This window comes from Salvia splendens, chromosome 2 (assembly GCF_004379255.2).
Source record: "Salvia splendens isolate huo1 chromosome 2, SspV2, whole genome shotgun sequence".
NCBI lineage: Eukaryota > Viridiplantae > Streptophyta > Magnoliopsida > Lamiales > Lamiaceae > Salvia > Salvia splendens.
Window position 1 is genome coordinate 30723278 of NC_056033.1, and position 24714 is coordinate 30747991.

Sequence of the window (24714 nt, forward strand, 5' to 3'; positions counted from 1 at the left end):
TATACAAAACAACATCTCTTAAAATCACGTGTCATTTCTCAAGTATGTCATCCATTTTGGTTCCTAACAAAATCAAAATTGAAAGGTCGACTAACAATAACTAACATTATAAGTAAATCAATTATACGAAAAAAATACTAATTATTCGATATATTTATTTGTAATATATCGAAATTAAAAAATAGAATAATGATAAATATTATAAATAAAAAATAATTAATCAGTAATGTGTAAATGTGATTTTTTTTTGCATGACATGAGGTATTATTTTTAAAGGTAGCAATATTTGAAAACACATATATTTTTAGTTTGGTATATTGTACTAGTAGTTGTTTTTATGCGCCTCTAGGTAGCAATATTTCAATTTATTAACGTTGCGGTCCATTGACATAAATAGTGACTTCAAACATCGCATGTCAATAATTTATTTTGTTCCTATCCATATTTTATTTATATAGTTGTGGTCGCCTAGTCACGAGCGCTATATCAACCAAAAATCTTGAAAAATGAATAAATATTTACAAAGTTGCTAATACATTCAATAAATTGACGACATTAGAATGGAGGAAATGATGGTCTATCTTTACAGAATAGTAGTAGTATTTAATAACTTAGGTTGAAAAAAAAAATATATATAAAAAATTAAAGTATGATAAAAAAAAACATAAGAGGCTTCCATGAAATATTATCTTTATTTAGCAGATTCCGATGGGATTGCATTTTGATCATTTGAGTTGCTCTTCCAATCTGACGCTCAATGTTTGGTCAACCCAGTTGACGATGTCAAGATTTTCCGGCAGCTCGCCGTACGACAACGAGTGCCACATTCCCGGATACAGCTTGATCGTCTTGTCCGTTGCGCGTGCAGTTTCATGTAGTGTTTTGCTCACTGATGGATCCGTCACCTTATCCTCTTCCCCGTGCAGAACAATAAACGACAACGAAACCTACCATTTTATTTTATCAGAATTCATTAATTCTGAATTATACTAATGGCTGAAAAAGACAAATTAAATAGTTAGAGACAAGGCCAAACCTCTTGAAGCCTTTGTTCCAAATCCATGCTGGCTGCGTAGAGTTGGTAGCCTGTTTGTAGTCGCGGTCGGCCTCTATATGTGTAAGGGTTGGACCTAACCTGTGAGCATTAATACAAGGTTGGTTTTAATTAATCGGCAATTTAATTTAAAACAAAATGTCAATTAGTATAATTAATACTACCTCGTCTAACTTGTGGATCCCTTTTTATCTGGAGTAGGAGTAAGTCGCCACGTAGGGATGATGCGAGCCAAAGCGATCAAAATAGTGATAACTATCGGGCTTGGTTTCATCTCGTCAACAATTTGCGGTTGTTCGATTTGCAAGATTATATATCAGAATTAAATATGTATAATGTTTGGAAACAATCTCACAATTCAATTATGATTATATCTCATGATAACAAATCGAACAGCAACTAAGTATATGATGACTTGATGGATTTTGTTATGATAGAAGAGAATAAATTTGACCTTACACATAGGAGCAACGAGGATGGCACCATCCCAAAAGGCATGCATTTTTCTATGCAAGTGTAGGACCATCGCCCCTCCCATTGATATCCTCAGCTTATTCCTATTCTCTTTCCTCTCTGCATAATCATCACATTCAAATCAGATCAACCGGTACTTCTCTGTTTTCACTTTTCACAAATGGTTTGAATAAATAAAACTAATTCGACGACAGTTGATGCTATAATAACAAGTCAGAAAATCTGACCGGAAATATTGGTGAAGTGATCGTCAAAGCTGGTGACAAGTCCGAGCTGGCCGGAGGATTTCCCATGGCCTTCGCAGTCGATCCCGTGCACTTCATAGCCCGCCTTCACTAGTCGAGCGGCGCAGCCTGTTCCAATCAATCAATTAAACAAAACCAATACAAATCCATAGGTTTCCATCCCAAAACCAATTGATCATAAGAGCGTGAACATTAGACTTATATAATGGTATCCTGCAAAAAAAAGAGGTTTTAGTAATGATATGTGATTTGATAAATGTGTGGAAATGTATAGGTACCATTTGAAGGCAAGCAAAAAAGCAGCAGAAAATTGATAGAATTAGCGGTGTGGGGATATTGTATTTGGATGAATATTTATGGAGCGGAAACGATGCGTCTCAACTCTAAATCGACTGCTAAGTCTTCTCTATCCTGTTAGTTTGACTATAAGTTACATATCCTTTTCAATTATAATAATCCCACTGTTTTTATTTATATTTAATGTGATGTGTTATAATTAAATTTTGAAAAATATGTATCATAACAGAATTTTAGGTTCCATAATTTGGATATATACAGTATTTATTAAATATAGGAATTCATTGATGGTTTTCGCTATTTACTCACTTTCTTTTCTGGAAAAATAATTCAAGATTTCTCAGTGCGTCGTTACCTTCTTTTTTTATTGGCATTTTTAGAAAGAAAGAACAATTAGAATGTTTGCATTTTAAAAAATTCAATCATAAGCTACACAAAGTATCTTATAATATCAGAAGCGTGAATTGTATTTTGCATAAATTATTATACGTGTTCTTTCTCGAGGTTGGGTGATGACGACGTATAAATATTAGTATTTATTTTTTATTAAAAAAAATTCATGAAAGATTTAGGATTTTTTTAAGTTGATGAGCGACGACGACGACGTATAAATATAGTACTACTAGCTAGAATTTAATTAAATTACATTCCATTTTATGAGAGGAGAATGAATAAACGGAAATATAACATTTTAATTGATAAATACAAAGAAACTAAACAAAAAATATGTAATAATAGTCGAGTTGATGACGTCTCTTTTCGTAAGATGAGATATGCCCTGACAGTGCTTTTGGTTAGGAGAATTGTGTCCAAAGATAAATCAGGTTCGTCTCGTTTATTGCATCATTGAGACGGTACGAGCTCCGATGAACTAGAAGTGACATGGACAAAGCTTTAACAATGGCAATATAGTGAACGCAGATAAATTTTCGTATACTTTATGTTATGCAAAAATATGAATATATATGAAATAAATATTCTATTTATAGATGTAGTCTAGTGCAGAAGGACTATAGAAATCAATTTTGCATGATTGTTGTCAGTAACGCCCCACTTTTTGAACCCTAATTTTCGAACCCTAAAGTACATGTATTTAATGCTTTTGATATTGCGAGGTCCCCGAATTAATTATCGAGTAAAATTGTTGGATACCTTTCGTGACCTAATTTTGAGTTGGAATTTTGACTGGGTCAACAATGTTGAATATGTGACGTGGCTGCTCGAATAATTGAATATGGGGATAAATTAAAGGTTTTTGGATAATCGATTAATTGTTATGAGAGCTAGAAATTATGAAATAAATTACATCGCGAATTTAAATAATTTCCTTTCCGTGAGGAATATTTATTGGACTCAATTCCATGTTGGATCCGATAAATTAAATAAATAATATGAAAGTCCAGTCCGTAATAAATAAATTGTGTACTGCACAATTTAAAATAAAATACAATGGGCTATGAATTAAACTAAACTAATTAAAATAAAACATCTTTGATTCCAATTTTAATTAAAGATTCTGCGCAGATTTTCCTACTCCGTGAAAAGATATTCCTCTCCGTAATCTGCAAATAAAATACCAAAAACAAATATAATTTCAGCTAAATCGCGTTTAACAAAAAAAAGGGAGAATTTGAAATTAAATTCCCTAATCCCACGTTGAAACCGCTCCCATCTATCCCACAAATCTCTCCCGTATCTCAACCTCCTTTCCCCTATATTAAATCTTCAACCATTACTTCTTTTCCTCACCTATCGTCTCCGTAAGCAAGAATCATCCTTCAACTTCTACTCAAGGTAAACTAATTCCTATCAATTTGTATCTAAATTGCTCCTACTTTGGAATCTAACACCAGATCACTATCAACAGAAATTGAAATCCTTTCGGCATCAAGACCCTGTCTTTTTAGCTTTGTGAACTTCACAACCCAAACTCATTCACAGAGGTAATCTCCTACCCAGATTGGAAACATGAATTATTGCATTCTGCATTCATATATCACATACTCCGCATCAATCTCCCAAACAAAGAACTAATCAACGATCAAATCACACAATCAAAACCAATCGAACCTTTTTGAGAATCAAAATCAAACTAAGAACGAAAAGAAACATACTTTGAATGAGAACTTATCTTTCGGAGTTAGTCGGGGCTGCGCAGTTTTTGTTCGGGTCGTTTCGGGGCTGTTCGGAGTTGTTTGGGGTTGGTTAGGTGATGGACGATGGATGAATTGGACGACGGCAGCAGCGGCTTGGCTGAATTGGACGACGGCAGCGGCGGCAGAGTACCTCCACTCCGACGGTGACGACGGTGTGCGAATCATCGCTGGGACCGACCGGTGGCGGCACCCTTCGCGGCGGAGGTTGAACCGCACAGCAGCGATGGCGTGCGTCGGTTCAGCGAGCGACGGCGCGGTCGGTGCAGCGGCTGACAGCGGAGGTGGAAGGCGACGCCAGATCGGAGAAGAACGACGGGAAATTTGGGGAGTTCCTTTTTCAAACGAGAGAGAGAGAAAGAGAAATAGGGGGAGAGAATGCGAGAATGAGAGAAGGCATGGAGATAGTAGGAGGGAAATTGGGCTTTGACCTCTTTTGTTTCATTTAAGAAAGATTTGGGCTACTAATTGGGCCTCCCCTTTGTTTTAGAAAGTGGGCTTTCCTTTAAATAAGGACAACGTCCTAAATATTTTATCGATGGAAATGAAACTGTATTTATCATGCCATGGTTTGATTTTTAGGTGCCTATCTGATGGGGCTTTATGCCATTATTATATAAATCGAATTCGGGTCCTTGTATGGCCGCAAACCCTACTTGGGCTAGTGTACACCTATGGTAGAACGTGTGCTAGCGTACAGGCTGGCCGGTCTAGTGGCTTGGTTTGTGGCCACATTCCAAGTCATGTATTGGCAGATATGGTAAATGTCTATGGGAAAATGACTGATCAGTCGATGTTTGAAATGGAAATGATTTTGAGTGCCTCGGACATTTCTAAAGCTAAGCCCCGATGGTTACTTGTGAATGGCATGATAAATTACTCTTTATTAAAAAATGTTTTCGGCATGAGCCACTGAGTATTCTTATAATACTCAGCCCTGCATGTGTTTTCCTTATGTGCAGGTTGAGCGGCGACGAGGATGTGGTGGTGTTGAGCAAGTGAATTTAAAATATTATGGTTGTTTTTGAACCTTGGGTGTCGTTGTGTCTTCACACATGACGTCACTCTTTCTCTTGGTCGTTTCCGCTGTGACTTTTCGTTTATTCATGTTTTATTTGGGTCGACAACTTTAATTGTTAGGATAATGGATATTCCGAACTTCTTGTTGGATAATATTAAACTCTTGGTTATTTAATTGGATATTAATAGTTGGTCCAACTTGTGTTGAAACCCTAATCTTTTTCGTCTGTTTATTAAATTCTTTTAATCACGATCGCCCGTATTTATTAACCCTAAAGGGCAGTCGTGACAGTTTGGTATCAGAGCCAGGTTTCTTTCCGCTCTGGACCCAAGATTCTTTTTGAGTCAAAAATCTATTCTTGTATTAATTGACTAAGGTATAAACATTGAAGGCTCAACACCACGACTCGTCACGCCCAACCGCGAAGAAAGAGGTAAAAGTATTTTGGTGACTATGGGATTGGATTATTGAATATTGAGAGTTTCAATGGAAAATTTTGATTTTGGTTATGGAAGTCAATACGTTAGTTTTGGAAAAAAATTATGCATATATAAAAAATATAGGATGACATATATGAGGATGTTATTTGACTGTGAAGCATGATTTTGCTAAGTACCATGAATACCGTCAAGCATGAGAAATTGTATATATCTAAATGAGGAAAATATGTGATTAAATGTTGAACTTTCACGAGTGTTGGAAGAATTTAACTCGTATCTTACCTATATGTGGTGGAATTCTATGTGGTTTTGAGAGTCATTAAACGCCAAGTACGAAATATTGATTTTGATAGATACTAAGATAGAGATACGAACTACAATGCCTATGACAATTAACTTCTTGCGTGTAACCATACGTACCTATAGAATACGTAATATATAATTTCGCGACAAAAATAAATGTGGAAGTACGAAATACGAGGCAAGTAGCCTATGTGAAATAAAAGTCGACATACTGTGACATGATGAAATGCGAAATCAAACAGAATGAGTGCACCATCCACTTTGAGCACCCAAGTTTATTCTTGTTATGATGCAATCATCATACCCTTATCTTGTATACACATCTATATGTACCCATTCCATACTCTCAACATCATTCAGAGCCATATATCTTCTTTGTTCTTTCCCATTTTGAGCTGATGTTGAGATTTTCCTTCTATGTAGATGGCTGGATCATATTTTGCCCAGATGCATAATAGATACGCCAAAAATAGAAATTTCCCCGTGGAGAGATATATGGATTATGAATGGGATGGAAGGACTGACCTCATGAGTTACGTCACTGAATTTTGGAATCTTTGGATGGACGCCTATGCGTTCGGGGGATCCACCCACCATGCTGGAATCACAAAGCTTATTCACACTCTACCGCTCCTCTGGAGTCAGTGGGTAGCTCAAGCGGCAGAATCGTTTACGTGGTATAGCCTGCCCGAATACACACCTCGTGGGGACTTGCCCGGTCTTGTGGAAGTACTACTTCCGGCCTTAATAAGGGCAGCTGACGGACCACCACGTTATCCACCACCACAGATTTATCCACCGGAGCAAGCACATGCAAGGAAGTTTTGATCTGATAGTGAGCCACATGTCTCACGTGTGCCCCGAAGAACAAGGCTCGGGATGCGCACTTCGGCCCCTTTAAGAATAGAGAGGGAGGTCGAGAAAATAATCACGACAGTTCCTTCCCCAGTTCGCATTGAAGTAGAAGACGAGGAGAAAGAGGAGGAACCCCTCGAGGAAGAAGAGGAACCTCTCGAGGAGGAAGAAAACTCGCATATGGAGACTGATGGTGAGGCCGAGGAGGAGGAGGAGTGGGAGGAAGGAGAAATTCGGGATTGATAGTCATGGTTTAGTTTGCTTCATTTTAGTTTCCCTTTTGTTTTGATACCGTTTTTTTTGCTAAGACTATTTATTGTTTTATCTCCACATTCTATTTTCCTACTTCGTTTGCTGTGATTGATACTAAGACCTCTTGGAGGCAACATTTTGACGGCTATGGAAACTTATATTTTTGCTACCTTGTTGGGCCATTGTCTTTTGACATCCTATTGTGCAATTGAGCTTGCTATTTGATTTTGAAATCGTCCTTTATTATTCTGTTGTGCAAACACCTATTACTAACCATGGAACAATTGACTTTCTCTATCCAATTGTGCGACTACCTTGTGCCAACTTATTATGCAAATGTCTTTTGTTAATCCATGGTACAATGGTCTTACTCTATCCATGATACAATTATATTTTGTCTTGTTGTACAATTGTCCATTGATCCCCACTTGTGACATATTACATGACCTTTTCAACTATACAACATGACTATTGATCGATTTGAATAAGTGCGATAATAACCCGTTTGATTAGTAATAAAGCAGAATGCCGCCAAGACGTAATGTAAGGAATGCGAACCGGGCGCCTACACCTCAGGCGACGGAAGTCGAGAGTGTGGCACAACCAACCCCACAACCTCCACCACCACCACCTTCACCTCAAGTGGACCGAGAAATTGTGAAGTTGTTTTTGAAACAGAAACCACCTGTCTTCGATGGAATGGCAGAGCCGGAAAAGGTTGAGAGTTGGATACGCGCATTTGAGCGCATTTTTACAAATCTGATGTGCAACGATGCCGAGCGAATGGCTTGTGTGACCTTTCAGTTGACTGGGTCAGCTGACTTCTGGTGGGATACCAAGATGAAGACCACGCCACGAGATCAAGTGAATAGAATGATCTGGGAGAACTTCAAGGAGGTGATATATAACAAGTACGTGCCAAAGAGCTATCGAAAGGCGAAGGCGGCTGAGTTTTACAACTTAACTCAAGGGCGCATGTCAGTGACTGAATATGATCGCGCACTCTGTGATATGACCCAGTATGCACCCGAACAAGTTGACACGGATGAGAAACTGGCAAAAAAATTCCGTGAGGGTTTAAGGCATGGGATAAAGATGGCTTTGGCTAGTCGTGGAAGACTTACATATGCGGAGGCATTGGCCCTCGCGCTAGATGTTGAGGCAGCTATGCCTAAGGAGAGGGTGACGGAGAACACTACACTGGCTTTAACTCCATCACATCATTCCTGGGAGAAGAGGAAGTGGGATGGGAACAGGACCCACTATGACAACAAGAGGTACCAACCTACTCAAAACCGACCACAGTATGGAGGCAGACAGAATTTCGCTAGCCAAAGGGGTGACTTCCGACCCAGACCACCCCAATGCAATGTGTGCTCCAAGTACCATTTCGGAGAGTGTAGGATGCAGAACACCACCAAGTGCTTCAACTGTGGTGGAAATGGTCACTTCTCTAGAGAGTGCCCGAGCAAGAACGTGGGGATGGGTTCAAGGCCGAACAACCAAGGATTTCATCCGCAAACGAGGGCACCACCGGCGGGACCAAGGATGAATCGTGATCAACCTCCACGACAACAACAACCTCACCGTCCGAGACTACCCTCCCAGGCTAGAGCATATGCGCTGAGTTATAGACAACCCAAGACTGAACAAGGGAATCACGAGAGTGGAAATTTGGCAGGTATGGGCGAACTCCTCGATACACCTATTGTTGTGTTGTTTGATACGGGTGCATCGCATTCTTTCATATCAGAACTATGTGTGGACACATTAAGTTTGCCTGCTTATAAATCTGAACATAAGATGATGGTGACCTCACCAGTGGGAGGGGTAATAGAGATTTCACGGACATGCTCGAACCTAGAAATTTCCATGGGAGAACTTAGGCTAGTCGCGCACAACTTACGAGTTATGGCCATGAAGGATGTCGACGTAATCTTAGGAATGGATTGGTTGACTGTGAATTTTGCTACAATCCGATGTAAGGAGAGGCAAATAACATTACAAGCCCCTGGAAAAGAACCAATCGTGTACCATGGGATCACGATGAACAGAAACACATCTATCATCTCCGCACTTAAAGCCGTTACGATGTTGAGGAAAGGGCGTCCTGCCTATCTGGTCTATCTACAAGGAGATGGGAAGGAAGAAAGAAAAGTGGAGGATGTCGCGGTGGTACGAGAATTTTCAGACGTCTTTTCTGAAGCTTTGCCTGGCCCACCGCCAGATCGACAATTGGAGTTCACGATCGACCTAGAGCCAGGGTCGGCACCAGTGTCTAAGGCTCCATATCGATTGGCACCTAAAGAGTTAGAGGAACTCAAGATACAACTGCAAGAGCTAATGGATTTAGGTTTCATTAGACCCAGTGTGTCACCGTGGGGCGCGTCTATGCTTTTTGTGAAGAAGAAAGATGGATCGATGAGAATGTGCATCGATTATAGAGAATTGAACAAGATGACTCTCAAGAACAAATATCCACTGCCGAGAATAGATGACTTATTCGATCAACTTCGGGGAGCTGGTGTGTTCTCAAAGATGGACTTAAGGTCCAGTTACCATCAATTGAGGGTCCAAAGAGAGGACATACCGAAGAGTGCTTTTCGCACAAGATATGGTCACTATGAGTTCGTGGTAATGCCATTTGGATTGACGAATGCACCTGTCGTATTCATGGATTTGATGAACCGAGTATTTCACCCATACTTGGATAAATTCGTTTTGGTATTCATAGATGATGTACTCGTTTACTCGAGGAATGAGAAGGAACACGAAGAGCACCTGCGAATTACCTTGGAGACATTGAGGAGTGAGAAATTGTACGCTAAATTCAGCAAGTGCGAATTTTGGCTTAAGGAAGTAAATTTCCTTGGTCACATCGTGACGGCAGAAGGAATTCGAGTGGATCCTGCTAAGGTTGAGGCGGTACAACGGTGGAAAGCACCTACAACACCAAACGCGATTCGGAGTTTCCTAGGCTTGGCAGGATACTACCGAAGGTTTATTGAGGGGTTCTCCAAGATAGCGAGACCCATGACTCAACAACTCAAGAAGAGGGTAAAAGTCAATTAGACCCCCGAGTGTGAGGCAAGTTTTCAACTATTGAAGGAGAAGCTAACTAGTGCACCGATTCTAGCTGTGCCAGAGCCTGGAGTGAACTACGTAGTGTACACGGATGCTTCAAAGGTGGGACTTGGATGTGTATTGATGCAAAACAACAAGGTGATTGCTTATGCATCCCGACAATTGAAGCCACACGAGTTGAACTATCCAACCCACGACTTGGAGTTAGCAGCGGTAGTTCACGCCTTAAAGATTTGGAGACATCATCTCTACGGAGTTCGATGTGAGATCTTTACAGACAACAAAAGCCTGAAGTATTTCTTCGAGCAGAAAGATTTGAATATGCGGCAAAGAAGATGGCTCGAGTTGGTGAAAGACTACGATTGTGGCATCAATTATCACCCCGGCAAAGCAAATGTAGTGGCGGATGCTTTGAGCCGGAAAGATCATTCCCAGCTGGCTACTTTTATCACCAAGGAAGAAAGCCTGATTCGCGAGTTCAGCAAGATGTGTTTGGAAGTGGTAAGAGCACCTGAAACAGTGGAAGCACGAATCGCCACTTTAGCCGTTGAACCGGATCTGAGGTCGAGAATTATTACAGCACAATGGACGGATGCAAAGTTGGAGGAGATTCGTGTAGAAGTGCGAACCGGTGAATCTGGGAATTTTAGTGAAGAAGGCGACAATGCCCTTACTTTTGAAGGAAGATTATGCATGTCGGATAGCGATGAGCTCAAAAACGAGGTTATGAGTGAAGCGCATGAAACTCCTTACACCGCCCACCCAGGAAGTACGAAAATGTATCAAGATTTGAAGAAATCCTTTTGGTGGAATGGTATGAAGAGGGACATAGCATCATTTGTCGAAAGATGCCTAGTCTGCCAGCAAGTGAAGATTCTACATCAACGACCGTATGGGAAGTTGCAACCACTAGAGATTCCTGAATGGAAATGGGAGCACATCGCCATGGATTTTGTGACGGGATTGCCAAGGACTCTGAGAGTGAACACCGCCATTTGGGTAATTATAGACCGACTCACTAAGAGCGCGCACTTCATTCCGATTCTTGTAAGCTATGGGTCCAACAAACTAGCCCAAGTCTACATAAGGGAGATAGTTCGATTGCATGGAGTCCCAGTGACTATCACATCCGACCGTGACCCAAAATTCACCTCAAGATTTTGGATGAGTCTACAGAAAGAGCTTGGAACCAAATTGAATTTCAGTACAGCGTTTCACCCGCAAACCGATGGACAATCCGAAAGAACGATCCAAACTCTCGAGGATATGTTGAGAGCCGTGGTACTCGACCGAGGAGGAAGTTGGGAGGCAGCACTACCACTGATCGAGTTCGCCTACAACAACAGTTTTCAGGCAACGATAAACATGGCACCGTACGAGGCATTGTATGGAAGAAAGTGTAGATCGTCGCTCTACTGGGATGAAGTTGGCGAGAGAAGAATACTCGGACCTGATGCAGTTGAAGAGATGGTGGGGATCGTTCGACAAATTCGTGAGAGGATAAAAGAAGCTCAAGACAGACAGAAATCATACGCGGATGTCTGACGAACCGACTTACAATTTCAAGCTGGCGATAAAGTTTTCTTGAAGGTATCTCCGTCAAAAGGGATAACACGATTTGGCGTCAAGGGAAAATTGAAGCCGCGATTTATCGGACCTTACGAAATTCTCGAAGGAGTGGGCCCCGTTGCATATCGATTGGCGCTACCACCAAACCTTGGAAATGTGCACAACGTTTTCCATGTGTCCCAGTTACGGAAATACATGTTCGACCCAAAGCACGTGATCCGTTTTGAGGAAGTCGCGTTGAATCCAGACTTGAGCTATGAGGAGTGACCCCAATCCATTTTAGACCGAAAGATCCAGAATGTGAGGAATAAACCTGTTGCTTGTGTGAAAGTGCTATGGGAAAATCATGGGCATAAAGAAGCCACGTGGGGGAATGAGGATAAAATGATGGAATTGTACCCACAACTCTTTACTTGAGGGTAGCAAATTTCGGGACGAAATTACTGTTAAGGGTGGTAGGATGTAACGCCCCACTTTTTGAACCCTAATTTTCGAACCCTAAAGTACATGTATTTAATGCTTTTGATATTGCGAGGTTCGCGAATTAATTATCGAGTAAAATTGTTGGATACCTTTCGTGACCTAATTTTGAGTTGAAATTTTGATTGGGTCAACAGTGTTGAATATGTGACGTGGCTGCTCGAATAATTGAATACGGGGATAAATTAAAGGTTTTTGGATAATCGATTAATTGTTATGAGAGCTAGAAATTATGAAATAAATTACATCGCGAATTTAAATAATTTCCTTTCCGTGAGGAATATTTATTGGACTCAATTCCATGTTGGATCCGATAAATTAAATAAATAATATGAAAGTCCAGTCCGTAATAAATAAATTGTGTACTGCACAATTTAAAATAAAATACAATGGGCTATGAATTAAACTAAACTAATTAAAATAAAACATCTTTGATTCCAATTTTAATTAAAGATTCTGCGCAGATTTTCCTACTCCGTGAAAAGATATTCCTCTCCGTAATCTGCAAATAAAATACCAAAAACAAATATAATTTCAGCTAAATCGCGTTTAACAAAAAAAAGGGAGAATTTGAAATTAAATTCCCTAATCCCACGTTGAAACCGCTCCCATCTATCCCACAAATCTCTCCCGTATCTCAACCTCCTTTCCCCTATATTAAATCTTCAACCATTACTTCTTTTCCTCACCTATCGTCTCCGTAAGCAAGAATCATCCTTCAACTTCTACTCAAGGTAAACTAATTCCTATCAATTTGTATCTAAATTGCTCCTACTTTGGAATCTAACACCAAATCACTATCAACAGAAATTGAAATCCTTTCGGCATCAAGACCCTGCCTTTTTTAGCTTTGTGAACTTCACAACCCAAACTCATTCACAGAGGTAATCTCCTACCCAGATTGGAAACATGAATTATTGCATTCTGCATTCATATATCACATACTCCGCATCAATCTCCCAAACAAAGAACTAATCAACGATCAAATCGCACAATCAAAACCAATCGAACCTTTTTGAGAATCAAAATCAAACTAAGAACGAAAAGAAACATACTTTGAATGAGAACTTATCTTTCAGAGTTAGTCGGGACTGCGCGGTTTTTGTTCGGGTCGTTTCGGGGCTGTTCGGAGTTGTTCGGGGTTAGTTCGGTGATGGACGATGGATGAATTGGACGACGGCAGCAGCGGCTCGGCTGAATTGGACGACGGCAGCGGCGGCAGAGTCCCTCCACTCCGACGGCGACGACGGTGTGCGAATCGTCGCTGGGACCGACCGGTGGCGGCACCCTTCGCGGCGGAGGTTGAACCGCACAGCAGCGACGGCGTGCGTCGGTTCAGCGGGCGACGGCGCGATCGGTGCAGCGACGGAGCAGCGGCTGACGGCGGAGGTGGAAGGCGACGCCAGATCGGAGAAGAACAGCGGGAAATTTGGGGAGTTCCTTTTTCAGACAAGAGAGAGAGAGAGAAAGAGAAATAGGGAGAGAGAATGAGAGAATGAGAGAAGGCGTGGAGATAGTAGGAGGGAAATTGGGCTTGGACCTCTTTTGTTTCATTTAAGAAAGATTTGGGCTACTAATTGGGCCTCCCCTTTGTTTTAGAAAGTGGGCTTTCTTTTAAATAAGGACCACGTCCTAAATATTTTATCGATGGAAATGATATTGTATTTATCATACCATGGTTTGATTTTTACGTGCCTATTTGATGGGGCTTTATGCCATTATTATATAAATCGAATTCGGGTCCTTGTAGGGCCGCAAACCCTACTTGGGCTAGTGTAAACCTATGGTAGATCGTGTGCTAGCGTACGGGCTGGCCGGTCTAATGGCTTGGTTTGTGGCCACATTCCAAGTCATGTATTGGCAGATATGGTAAACGTCTATGGGAAAATGACTAATCAGTCGATGTTTGAAATGGAAATGATTTTGGTGCCTTGGACATTTCTAAAGCTAAACCCCGATGGTTACTTGTGAATGGCATGATAAATTACTCTTTATTAAAAAATATTTTCGGCATGAGCCACTGAGTATTCTTATAATACTCAACCCTGCATGTGTTTTCCTTATGTGCAGGTTGAGCGGCGACGAGGATGTGATGGTGTTGAGCAAGTGAAATTAAGATATTATGGTTGTTTTTGAACCTTGGGTGTCGTTGTGTCTTCACACATGACGTCACTCTTTCTCTTGGTCGTTTCCGCTGTGACTTTTTGTTTATTCATGTTTTATTTGGGCCGACAACTTTAATTGTTAGGATAATGGATATTCCGAACTTCTTGTTGGATAATATTTGGGCCGACAACTTCTATTTGGGCCGACAACTTTAATTGTTAGGATAATGGATATTCCGAACTTCTTGTTGGATAATATTCAAGTAAATTACTCTTTCTCTTGTTTTATTTGGGCCGACAACTTCTATTTGGGCCGACAACTTTAATAGTTGGTCCAACTTGTGTTGAAACCCTAATCTTTTTCGTCTGTTTATTAAATTCTTTTAATCATGATCGTCCGTATTAACCCTAAAGGGCGGTCGTGACAGTTTGCTACCCTACGAGGACCCAAATTCGATTTAAATAATATTGTCCACAGCCACATCAGATAGGCACGTTAAAGCAAAACACGGCATGATAAACACATTTTCATTCTCATAAATAAAACATTTAGGACTTTTGTCCTTATTTAAAAAGGAAGCCCACCTCAATTGCTTAATTCTCTACACTTCCTTCCCTTTGGTATCTCGATTCCCTTGCGAAGTCTCACCTTTAGAATTTAAATAATACATATATCAACATACTTTCCAATTAGATAAAATAAAAAAAACATGCACCCTAGTTGAAGTCTTTTATCTTGTTCCCTCGATTTTTCACATATTTTCGATTATTCGGCGGCCGCTTGTGCCCATAATTCCTTCGTTTTTTTTTAAAATTAACTTCATATATTTATATCATATATATGAATAGGGATGTCAATTTAGCCCGCAACCCGTGGGCTGGCCCGAATAGCCCGCCAAATTTATAGGGTTAGGGCTGAAAATTTCTAGCCCGATAAAATTACAGCCCGATTAGCCCGCACCCGATTAACCCGCAACCCGTTAGGGCCAGACCCGAAAACCCGATGGGCTGGCCCGGAAACCCGATAAAATTTATATTGTTCTATTTGTTTGACTCTAATTCGACACTTCATTGATTATTTTATAATATAGATTACTGAAAAATAACTTTCCATTTTATATATTAAATATATAAATTATATGTTAAGTTTTTATTAATATAATAATAGATAAATGAATTAGAAACTTCAAATTCACTAAAAATATATTTAAATTTCTAAACATGCGTTAAAATTTCTTGTTTATGCTTTATTTTGCATAAATCTCAAATATTAGTATTTGATCATGTTTATGTTTGAGTTTAAGCATATATCTCAAATTTATAATAATTAAATATTTTACATTTTATAAATATAACTAATTTTCACCATTATTTATTGGATTGGTCGCATGTTAATTTTATCGATAGCAACCCGATTAACCCGATGGGCTAGCCCGAAACCCGAGCTTTTAGGGTTAGGGTTGAACTTTTATAACCCGGAAAAACAACAGCCCGATTAGCCCGCACCCGATTGACCCGCAACCCGAATAGGGTTGGCCCGAAACCCGGTGGGCTGGCCCGATTGACATCCCTATATATGAAGGAGGAAATTACAAATCAACTCCTATAACAAGGAGGAAAGACAAATTACGCCACCTAGGGTTCAAACTCGAGACCTCCAGGATGAATGCGGTATCCAGCACCCTTTACCGCTAGGCCAAGGGGCTTGGATGCCCATAATTCATCCGTTGGCTCCTCGTACTTTCCTCCAAAATATAGAAATTAATTCCCAATATTATTTAAGCTCGGAATTAAATCCCCGCAATTATTTCTCTTTGAATTAATTATTTCCGACATAAGATAAAGTTATTCACTATTTGAATTATTGTGGAAATTAATTAAATATTCTTCACCATTAAAGTTATTCATTGGTCCAAGTATTTAAATTAATTCACAGCCCCACTATTAGTCTTCAATTTAATTTGTGAGCCCAAGACAATTTAAATGGAACCCAACTTAAGTAAATCTTCCCTTTTAATTTAAAGGCCCACTTTCTAAAACAAAGGGGAGGCCCAATTAGTAGCCCAAATCTTTCTTAAATGAAACAAAAGAGGTCCAAGCCCAATTTCCCTCCTACTATCTCCACGCCTTCTCTCATTCTCTCATTCTCTCTCTCTCTCTCTCTCTCTCTCTCTCTCTCTCTCTCTCTCGTCTGAAAAAGGAACTCCCAAATTTCCCGACGTTCTTCTCCGATCTGGCGTCGCCTTCCACCTCCGCCGTCAGCTGCTGCTACGTCGCTGCACCGACCGCGCCGTCGCCCGCTGAACCGACGCACGCCGTCGCTGCTGTGCGGTTCAGCCTCCGCCGCGAAGGGTGCAGCCACCGGTCGGTCCCAACGACGATTCGCACACCGTCGTCGCCGTCGGAGTGGAGGGACTCTGCCGCCGCTGCCGTCGTCCAATTCAGCCGAGCCGCTGCTGCCGTCGTCCAATTCATCCATCGTCCATCACCGAACCAACCCCGAACAACTCCGAACAGCCCCGAAACGACCCGAACAAATACCGCGCAGCCCCGACTAACTCCGAAAGATAAGTTCGAAATCACATCAATGAATTCACAAGTTTGTTAAATGCAACCAACGTGAATTGAACTTTTTAGGAAAATCAGCTAGATCAAAAACGTTAAGGGAAAAGAGAACATGACAGCCTTAACTTGGTGTTACAGAAAGAAAAATCATTGCATGAAACATTATATGTCGTGAAACTGAGCTAAAAAGAATTTCACTTCTGCAAGAAAGAACTTGCCACATGCATAGTTACGAAATAAAAAGGTGTACAAAAGTTCCAAGAAGAATATTCCATCATTTGAAGAAACATGTATGGGAGATGTGATCATACTGAAGGTCATAACTGCAAACAACTTTAGGAATGAAGTTCAATGGAACTTAGACCCTGCTTTATTTTTCTTCAAACCAATTTTTGCAAGTTGGTGATGAGATCTAAAAGACTCGAGCTAGAAATGTTGTTCTTGTTTTCTTGATTAATTCTGCAGCCTTTCTGATTAAGATACTTTCAGCAGTGCTGCTACAATTTTGAAATCAGTTCTTATCCAAGTAAGACTGCTTGATCAATTTTCGAGCTCTGATACCACTCTGTCACGCCCGCATTTTCTAAGGATAGAAAACACGGTTGATCGCGACTAGGGGGGGATTAAAGAAGCGGGGGAGAAAGGGGAAAATCAACACAACTCGTCCATAGCTCGAAACAAACGGGAATAGCTCAAATAAAATCAGAGTATCATTTCAACAATCAACAACTCCAAATGAAAATATCTCAACAATACACGAACTCAAAAGAAACAATATTTAGCGGAAGCATTCGAGAGAAGAATAATATTATGTATGAAGACACAATATATTCAGAACATTTAAAAGCAAACACAATTCTTCACCAGCCCTACTCAACACCCATCGTGCTTGTCACAGCTCAACCTGCACATTTTTTAAAAAAAATGCAGGGCTGAGTACTTGATGCACTCAGTGGACTCATCCCGAAAACATTTTCATAAAAATATTTATCATGCCATTAACGAGTGACCTCGGGGTTTTAACTTTAAAAGGGCCCGAGTCACTAAAACATCTCACCAACATCATCATCATCATTAACCTCAATATCCTCACATCACCATACCATATCTGAACATACATGACAATGAATGTGGCAACATTCCAAGCTACTAGACCGGCCAACTCAATGAGATAGCGCACGATCTACGGGGTGTACACCAGCCTGAGTAGGGACTCACTCCCTAGTAAGACCCGAATTCGATTAACCATACATGGCAAAAGCCACTTCAGATAGGTCCCATAGCAACACAAAAAATATGGCATGACAAACATATTTCGCAAAAATAAATATACTTAGGACATAGTTCTTATTTAAAAGAAAGCCCACCTCGTTCTCTTAAATCCTTCACTTGTCAATCCTTTCCGTTCTCAAATAGCATGCAAAAATCACCCTTTTTTTTACTCATGGATATTCAAATATTGTACCGTGAGTTAATGGTTTGAAGTTTGAATGGTTTGCTTTTTCATATCTCCACATCATAATTGATGTAATAGTCAGAATTACGAACAGTGTAAACTGCAGACGCACTTAAAACATGTATTCACGTGATCACGTCGTTGGTCGTTTGAGGGTCATTAATGGACGACCCCATGTGCACCTATGAGCCCAACGGAGATGTAGGTCATATATAACTTGGTCCATTATTATAGTCCAAAAGAATTAAGTTGGCTTGAACTAAACCCAAACTGATCAGCCCCAATGGGTTAGGTCGAATTTGTGGTTAAGCTTAGAATACAACTCACTCATAATCACAACATGTAATGATAATATTTATGTTTCTGTGATTGTGAGATGCATAAAATTTCATATTTATGTCACTTTGTAATTCCCTGATTTAGGGGTGGTTTCGGTATCGTAGTATATTTGTCGGATTTTGAACAAGATTGGGGCTATCAAGTATTGGGCTTCATTTCGCAAGACTGGCTTATATATAAATATAATGATGGGCTTCATCTTGATCATCTAAAATATATTTAGAATTACTTTTACGATCGTAATCGAAGATCAATGTAATAATCACATCAATCAATTCGTTGGTTGTTCGTTGCCCTTTGGTACTAATTACAAGTGTGAGCGTGAATGCTATGAAAAGGCCCACATGTTGAAATAGAAGTGATTTTGATGGTATTTGCCAACTTGATTTAGTTGACATTTCAATAGAAGCTACAGCCATACATGAGAGGCTACATTCTCATATGTGAAAGCCAGAATCAAGTGATTTTATTTTGTCTTCAACTAGATTTCTACCATTGTTGGTAGCGATTAGGGTTTCCCGCTCCGTTTTATATATTAATATAATTGATTGTGTCTTGATGTAATACTCAGAGGGCATTTTAGATTAATTGATTCAAATTTAATTTTATTATTGAAACGGAAAAAGATTAAGTTACTTTTTCACGTAACTTATATTTTATAATAATCGTGTCTATTTGGACTTTGGAGGCTGGCCATCTAAGAAAGGGAAATCAGGTAGTATTATTTATTTTATCTTGCAAAGTGGTGTGGTTTTAAAGGTTTCGATATCTTGAGGCTGATGTTGAAGTTGAACCAAAGCAAGAAATCTTAAACTGAATACTTTTTTTACTCCCGCTTCCATATAAATAAATAAGAAAAGAAAAGGGGAAAATACTAAACCAAATTCTAAAGTTGTGAAGATTATATACTCCATTAATGTATACACAACACAAGGAACATCCTAATTCCTAACCCATATATATATATATATATGCATCTGTCTCAAATAAAGCTTTCAAACAAAAATAACACCAAATTAATCAAACATTCACTTTACACTTTTTTGAGTTGATGTTTTTGGTATATAACCTTTCTGCCAATTAATCAATTAGGTCTGATTAATCTGACTTGTTTGTACTTGTTCGATCTTGAAAAGGTTGATTGTATTTGCCATAAAATGACTGAATTAACTTTCTTATGAATATACTATATGTGACTAATGTACAACTAATCAAGGCCTTAGGCTAAATAAACTCCTGCACCAACTCACCAAAATCGAATTTGGGATTGCACCATTGAATTGCACTGATCACTTCTTCAAATGCGGCAACACTGCACGGTACAACCAGCACATCTCTTTGGTCGAATCCGAACTCATTATACGCCTTCTCCAACATGATCTTGAACAAAGGGTGCGAGAGATAGCCAGTTGGCACCACAAATCTCTGCCGGCACTTGCCCACGTACAGCGGGAAGGTTCCAACGGGAGTCGTGGCTTCGGAGAGGTCGTCCCCAAGCAAGTTGTCATCATATGATGCCTCGTTGCTTCCAATGGACTTAACCTTCTTGGCTAGTATCTTCATTTGTCCGAGTTTCTTAATTGAGCCGAGTTTCTTCATTGATCCGAGTTTCTTCCCCAACATTTTTGTGTAATGGATTGGATATATGTAGCAATTTTGTGGAAGAGGTAGTTTGTGGTTTATTGACTGTTGCATAGAGGGAAAGGGTGGATGGGAGATGGCTTTTTGTAGTGTTTTTTGGGGGAAATTGTCACTTCATTTGACTTTTTGAATCAAGAGACTTTGGATGATTGTGGTAGTTAATTGACGTGGAATTCTTTTCAATTTTTCGTTTAGTTTGTTCCAGTAACATTATATTAGGGTTAGTAAGTACTTTAATATGTATAGGTATATTCGAAGAAACATTTGGATGATCTTATTATTACTCCTACAATTTTTTTCCAATAAAATAAGGAAGGTTGTTTGTGGAAACTAGACTCGCACCACCAAGGCACCAATCATAATCTAAGGCGGTAAGAATTAATAAGAAATTTCATTTATTTCTCGTCTACCAAAATAAGTTTAGAAATGCAAAAAATCTATAATGTTAGTAAATTATACGAGTAGTAGCTTATAGTTATGTATAGGTAAATAAAATATGAGATATTACTGTCGAAATAAATTTTGGAAATACATTTATATGTGGAGCTAATATACTATTACTATATATACACCTTAAAGTTGGTAAAAAGGTAGTATTAGTATAAAAAAATTTATAGGTAAAAAGGTATAATTAATTACCAAGATACCAGTAAGGTGCGCCAGCAAGTTGTTAGACTAATTAGCTGAGTGATTAGTGGGGCTGTATCATTATTGATGGACGATGGTCCATGACCAAAAATGGACGTCTCTTGACTCATCACCAAGCTTTTGAAATGAGACTCTTTGATTAGGTTTCACTAGTATGATTAGATGCCAACTGTTATTGAGCTTTCAATTAGTATTAGTAGAGTTTATTAGTCCGTTGTATTTAATTAATTGATAATATTTAGATATTTTTCGATAGTTATTCTAGTTATACCCTCATAGGTAGCAGATGAACTATACCAATGTTTCACAACTAGAGACAATTACTTAGGGATAAATTAATAACATCCAACTATTATATGTTTAACATGATTTGTATATGCATATAGAGGAATAATATGCTACACACCTTATGTGAGCATCGCTCTCGTTTGAAATACATGTAGCGTTGTTCATTTCGATTTATATATTTAGTTTGATTCTAATACATTAAAAATGTTATTGAATTTTTTTTTTCACATATTTATAAAAATCAAAGCTTAATTTGTTCGTTTTCTCAATAATTTCAAAAAAATTAATAAAATAACAAATCATGCTTTGAGTTTTATGAATTTTGTGAAATTAAAATTTTCAATAACATTTTTTAATGTATTAGAACTAAATATATAAATCGAAACAAGCCATGCTACATGTGTTTCAAACGAGAGCGGTACTCATATAAGGAACTCACCTAAGATGCATAGCATATTATTCCTATATCTATATATAATGTTGTAGGCAAACAGATGATCATTTTTAAAGATAAAAAGTGATGTAGGCTGTATGTATACCAGTATATGGGCAATAAATTTTGTCAACTAGCAAATTTTAAATTTAATTAGCCAATCATGATCCGGAAAATAAGTAAACAAAGACGGCACTAAATATATGATTTTATATTTTTGCGTTTTGCCTTTTGTAGTTGATAAAGGAATGCTTGCCAACTTGGTACTCCTTGGTAGCAAAGAAATTGGAGTAAAATTCACACAAAAAATTAAAAGAAATATAGTACAATTATTTCTTTCTTTTTTTTACAAAAATAAGCATATTTCTTATCTCTTATCTTGCCCTCTTTTTTTCTATTTTTTTTATTTAACTTATTAAAAATAATTTTTCTTAAATTTTGTGAAAAAAAGCCTCTCTACTCTAGAGAGACAGGACTGAGGAGAGAGTATGAAATAAGTAATTGAAAAATGAAACACGATATCCAACTATATAGGATACAGTTGAAGTGGTGAGCTTACTTTCGAGGTCAACTCAACCTTCATCACTTTCTATGGTCCAAACTCCAAATTGCCTCCCATTTCCCACTGTATCTCCCCACCCCAAAAATTTATATTATCTACTATATAAGAGTATCTCCAATAGAAATAACCCAGTCATAGCCTTGTCACAAACTTCTTCTGCCACATCAGTAGCACTAAAAACTCCTCTTGTCATATCATCAGGACAAGCAATTGGACAAGCAATAGGTCAGTCATAGCCTAACCACAATAAACAAAATTATAAAAACAAATAATTCACAATCACACAAAATACGGAATTAAATTTACGACACAGATACGAGAAAACTCAATAATAATATTGAAATTTAAAAAAGTACATTAATTAAAAAAAGTACATTAATTATAAAAAATTACATTAATCTAAAAAAAACTCCTCCGCCACACACGAGCCCCCCGCCTCCGCCTCACTCCTCGCCGTCGTCGCTAGCCAGGACCCCCAAATCTGCGGAATCTGAGCCCGCGTCTGAGCCCCCCACCTGTGCCGCGGCGGGATACAAATCGGCCCGCATACTCACGAGCATTGCGTGAAGAAAACTCTTCTCCTCGGGGTCAGTTGTCGCCCTCCATTCAGCTAAGATCTTGTACATCTGAGCTCGCGTTTGTTGATGCGCGAAGAAGAGGAGCTCGACTGTCGACCCGCCAACAGGGGGGGATGCCAACTGGACCTCCTAGGAGGCCTGGCGAGCCCGTTGCGCCAGCCTTTGACCAACCGGGCGAGTGCGGCGAGCAAACGCGGGAGGAGACGGGAACTCCTGTACATCCTCGGGGAGGTCGTGGGAACCGCCGCTGCTGCCGCCGCTGTAATCACCGGTATAGTTCAGGCGCTGCTTCTTCAGCCAGGCAGCATCGACACCTGCCCGAAACTTCTCGGAGTCCATCAGCACCTCATAACAGTTCCAGTAGGTGAACTCCTTATAAAGCTCGGGCACGGGGAAGGCTTTCTCCGCTATCCTCCTGCAGTCGTCCTCAGCCCTTATAAAGCTCGGAGGGTGTTGGTGTACAAGCCCGAAAATCGGGAGACCCCAGCCCTGATTCGGTCCCACCCCTTACGGCACTCCTCCCCGCTGCGTGGCCTCCCCTCCGGGCAAAATGCCTTGTAGGCTGTTGCTATTTTAGCCCACAAGTTGACGATCCTATGATTGTTCGAGGCGAGGGGATCATCGCAAACACTCACCCACGCCTTGGACAACACGACGTTCTCTGCGTCCGTCCACTTCCTCCGTGCCGGGCTGTCGTCATCAGTCGGCTGCGACGACTCGCCGACCACCCTCTTGCCCTTCCCATTCTTTTTCTTTGGCACGCCCCGACCCCGCCCTACTCCCCCCCGTTTGAACGGGGGTGTCCGCATCCCCGAGATCTGTCCCCAACTCCTCTAAGGAGAAAATATCACACCCAGTGAACTGCGTCTCCGATGTGGTCGACGTTTGCGAAGAAGCTGTCACAAAATTAAAACTGGGGCGATAGACGTTGTCCCCCCTCCCGGCGTCCCCTGGCATCATCTGCATCCCCGGTACCCCCTGCCCGCCCGGCATCGCCGGTCCCCCCGGGATCCCCTGCCATCCCGGCATACCACCCCCGGATGCCATCCCGGGCATCATCTGCTGCCAAGGGTACATGTTGTAGTACCCGGCCATCGGACCCCATCCACCTCCCACGGGTACCGTGGGAGTTTGAGACCCGCTCGTCCCTGGAGTAGGCTCGTTGTTGTGATCCATTTCACGTTGTTGCTCTTGTACAGAAATTAAGATAGAAAGAATACTCGTTAAAACAAGTGGTGCAAATAAAATGACGTGCAAATCGCGTATATATAGTGTTTCGGAAATTAAATAAAAAAAATCCGCTGGCCGGTCGCTCGCCGATCGGGAGCCTACAATGGCGGTCAGTCGATCGGCGAGCGCATCAGCCAGCGCTCGGGAATCGACATGCGCTCGCCGTTTTTCTCGCCGATTTGGCGCTCGTCTGCTGCAATGGTTCGGCGAGCTGACCGGCGAACGCTAGGGATCGGCTAGCCGGTCCGCTCGCCGCCATTGTGGATGCTCTAATTCGATATAAATACGAATCTCTGGATTCTTATAATAGTCGAATATGTATTATAGTCATCGGTATATATATTTGATAAGATTACAGTGAAAACAAATTTTATGTTAAAATCAAGTTAAATATGGTAAATTAAATAAAAAAAAGTAGATGGTGGAGATTTAAGTTTCCACAAAATAAATCCGGCTGACAATTGTATTTTTCAGTTTCTTCTCGAGATCTGTAGCTATCCATAGTTGGTTATAATTGTTTTTAAGAAGGAAATCTTTGTGCATATGAAAATAAAACAAATCAAATCAAACCAAATAACTATAAAAATAAATCAAATGCTAAAAGCTATAAAAAATAAATCATATCTAAGTAATAATATGATG

At 39.9% G+C, this 24714-nt stretch overlaps 1 protein-coding gene and 1 long non-coding RNA gene across 2 annotated transcripts; both read right to left on the reverse strand.

The window, feature by feature from the left end:
* Window positions 1-491: 491 nt before the first annotated feature.
* LOC121770199 lies at window positions 492-2173 on the reverse strand. The gene is made up of 5 exons (XR_006043752.1): window positions 2052-2173; window positions 1756-1881; window positions 1219-1627; window positions 1037-1135; window positions 492-947 (listed from the first exon to the last, which is right to left on the reverse strand). It is a non-coding gene; the product is annotated as an uncharacterized LOC121770199 (long non-coding RNA).
* Window positions 2174-19686: 17513 nt separating this feature from the next.
* LOC121771893 (auxin-responsive protein SAUR50-like) lies at window positions 19687-20414 on the reverse strand. Its single transcript, XM_042168793.1, has one exon. It carries the CDS (start codon window positions 20385-20387, stop codon window positions 19917-19919), a length of 471 nt encoding a protein of 156 aa, XP_042024727.1. The 5' UTR covers window positions 20388-20414; the 3' UTR covers window positions 19687-19916.
* Window positions 20415-24714: the final 4300 nt, after the last annotated feature.

What these genes read in the sequence shown, in the direction of transcription:
- LOC121771893 (XM_042168793.1), bottom strand. Translation starts at nt 20,387, where the DNA reads ATGCAACAGTCAATAAACCACAAACTACCTCTTCCACAAAATTGCTAC.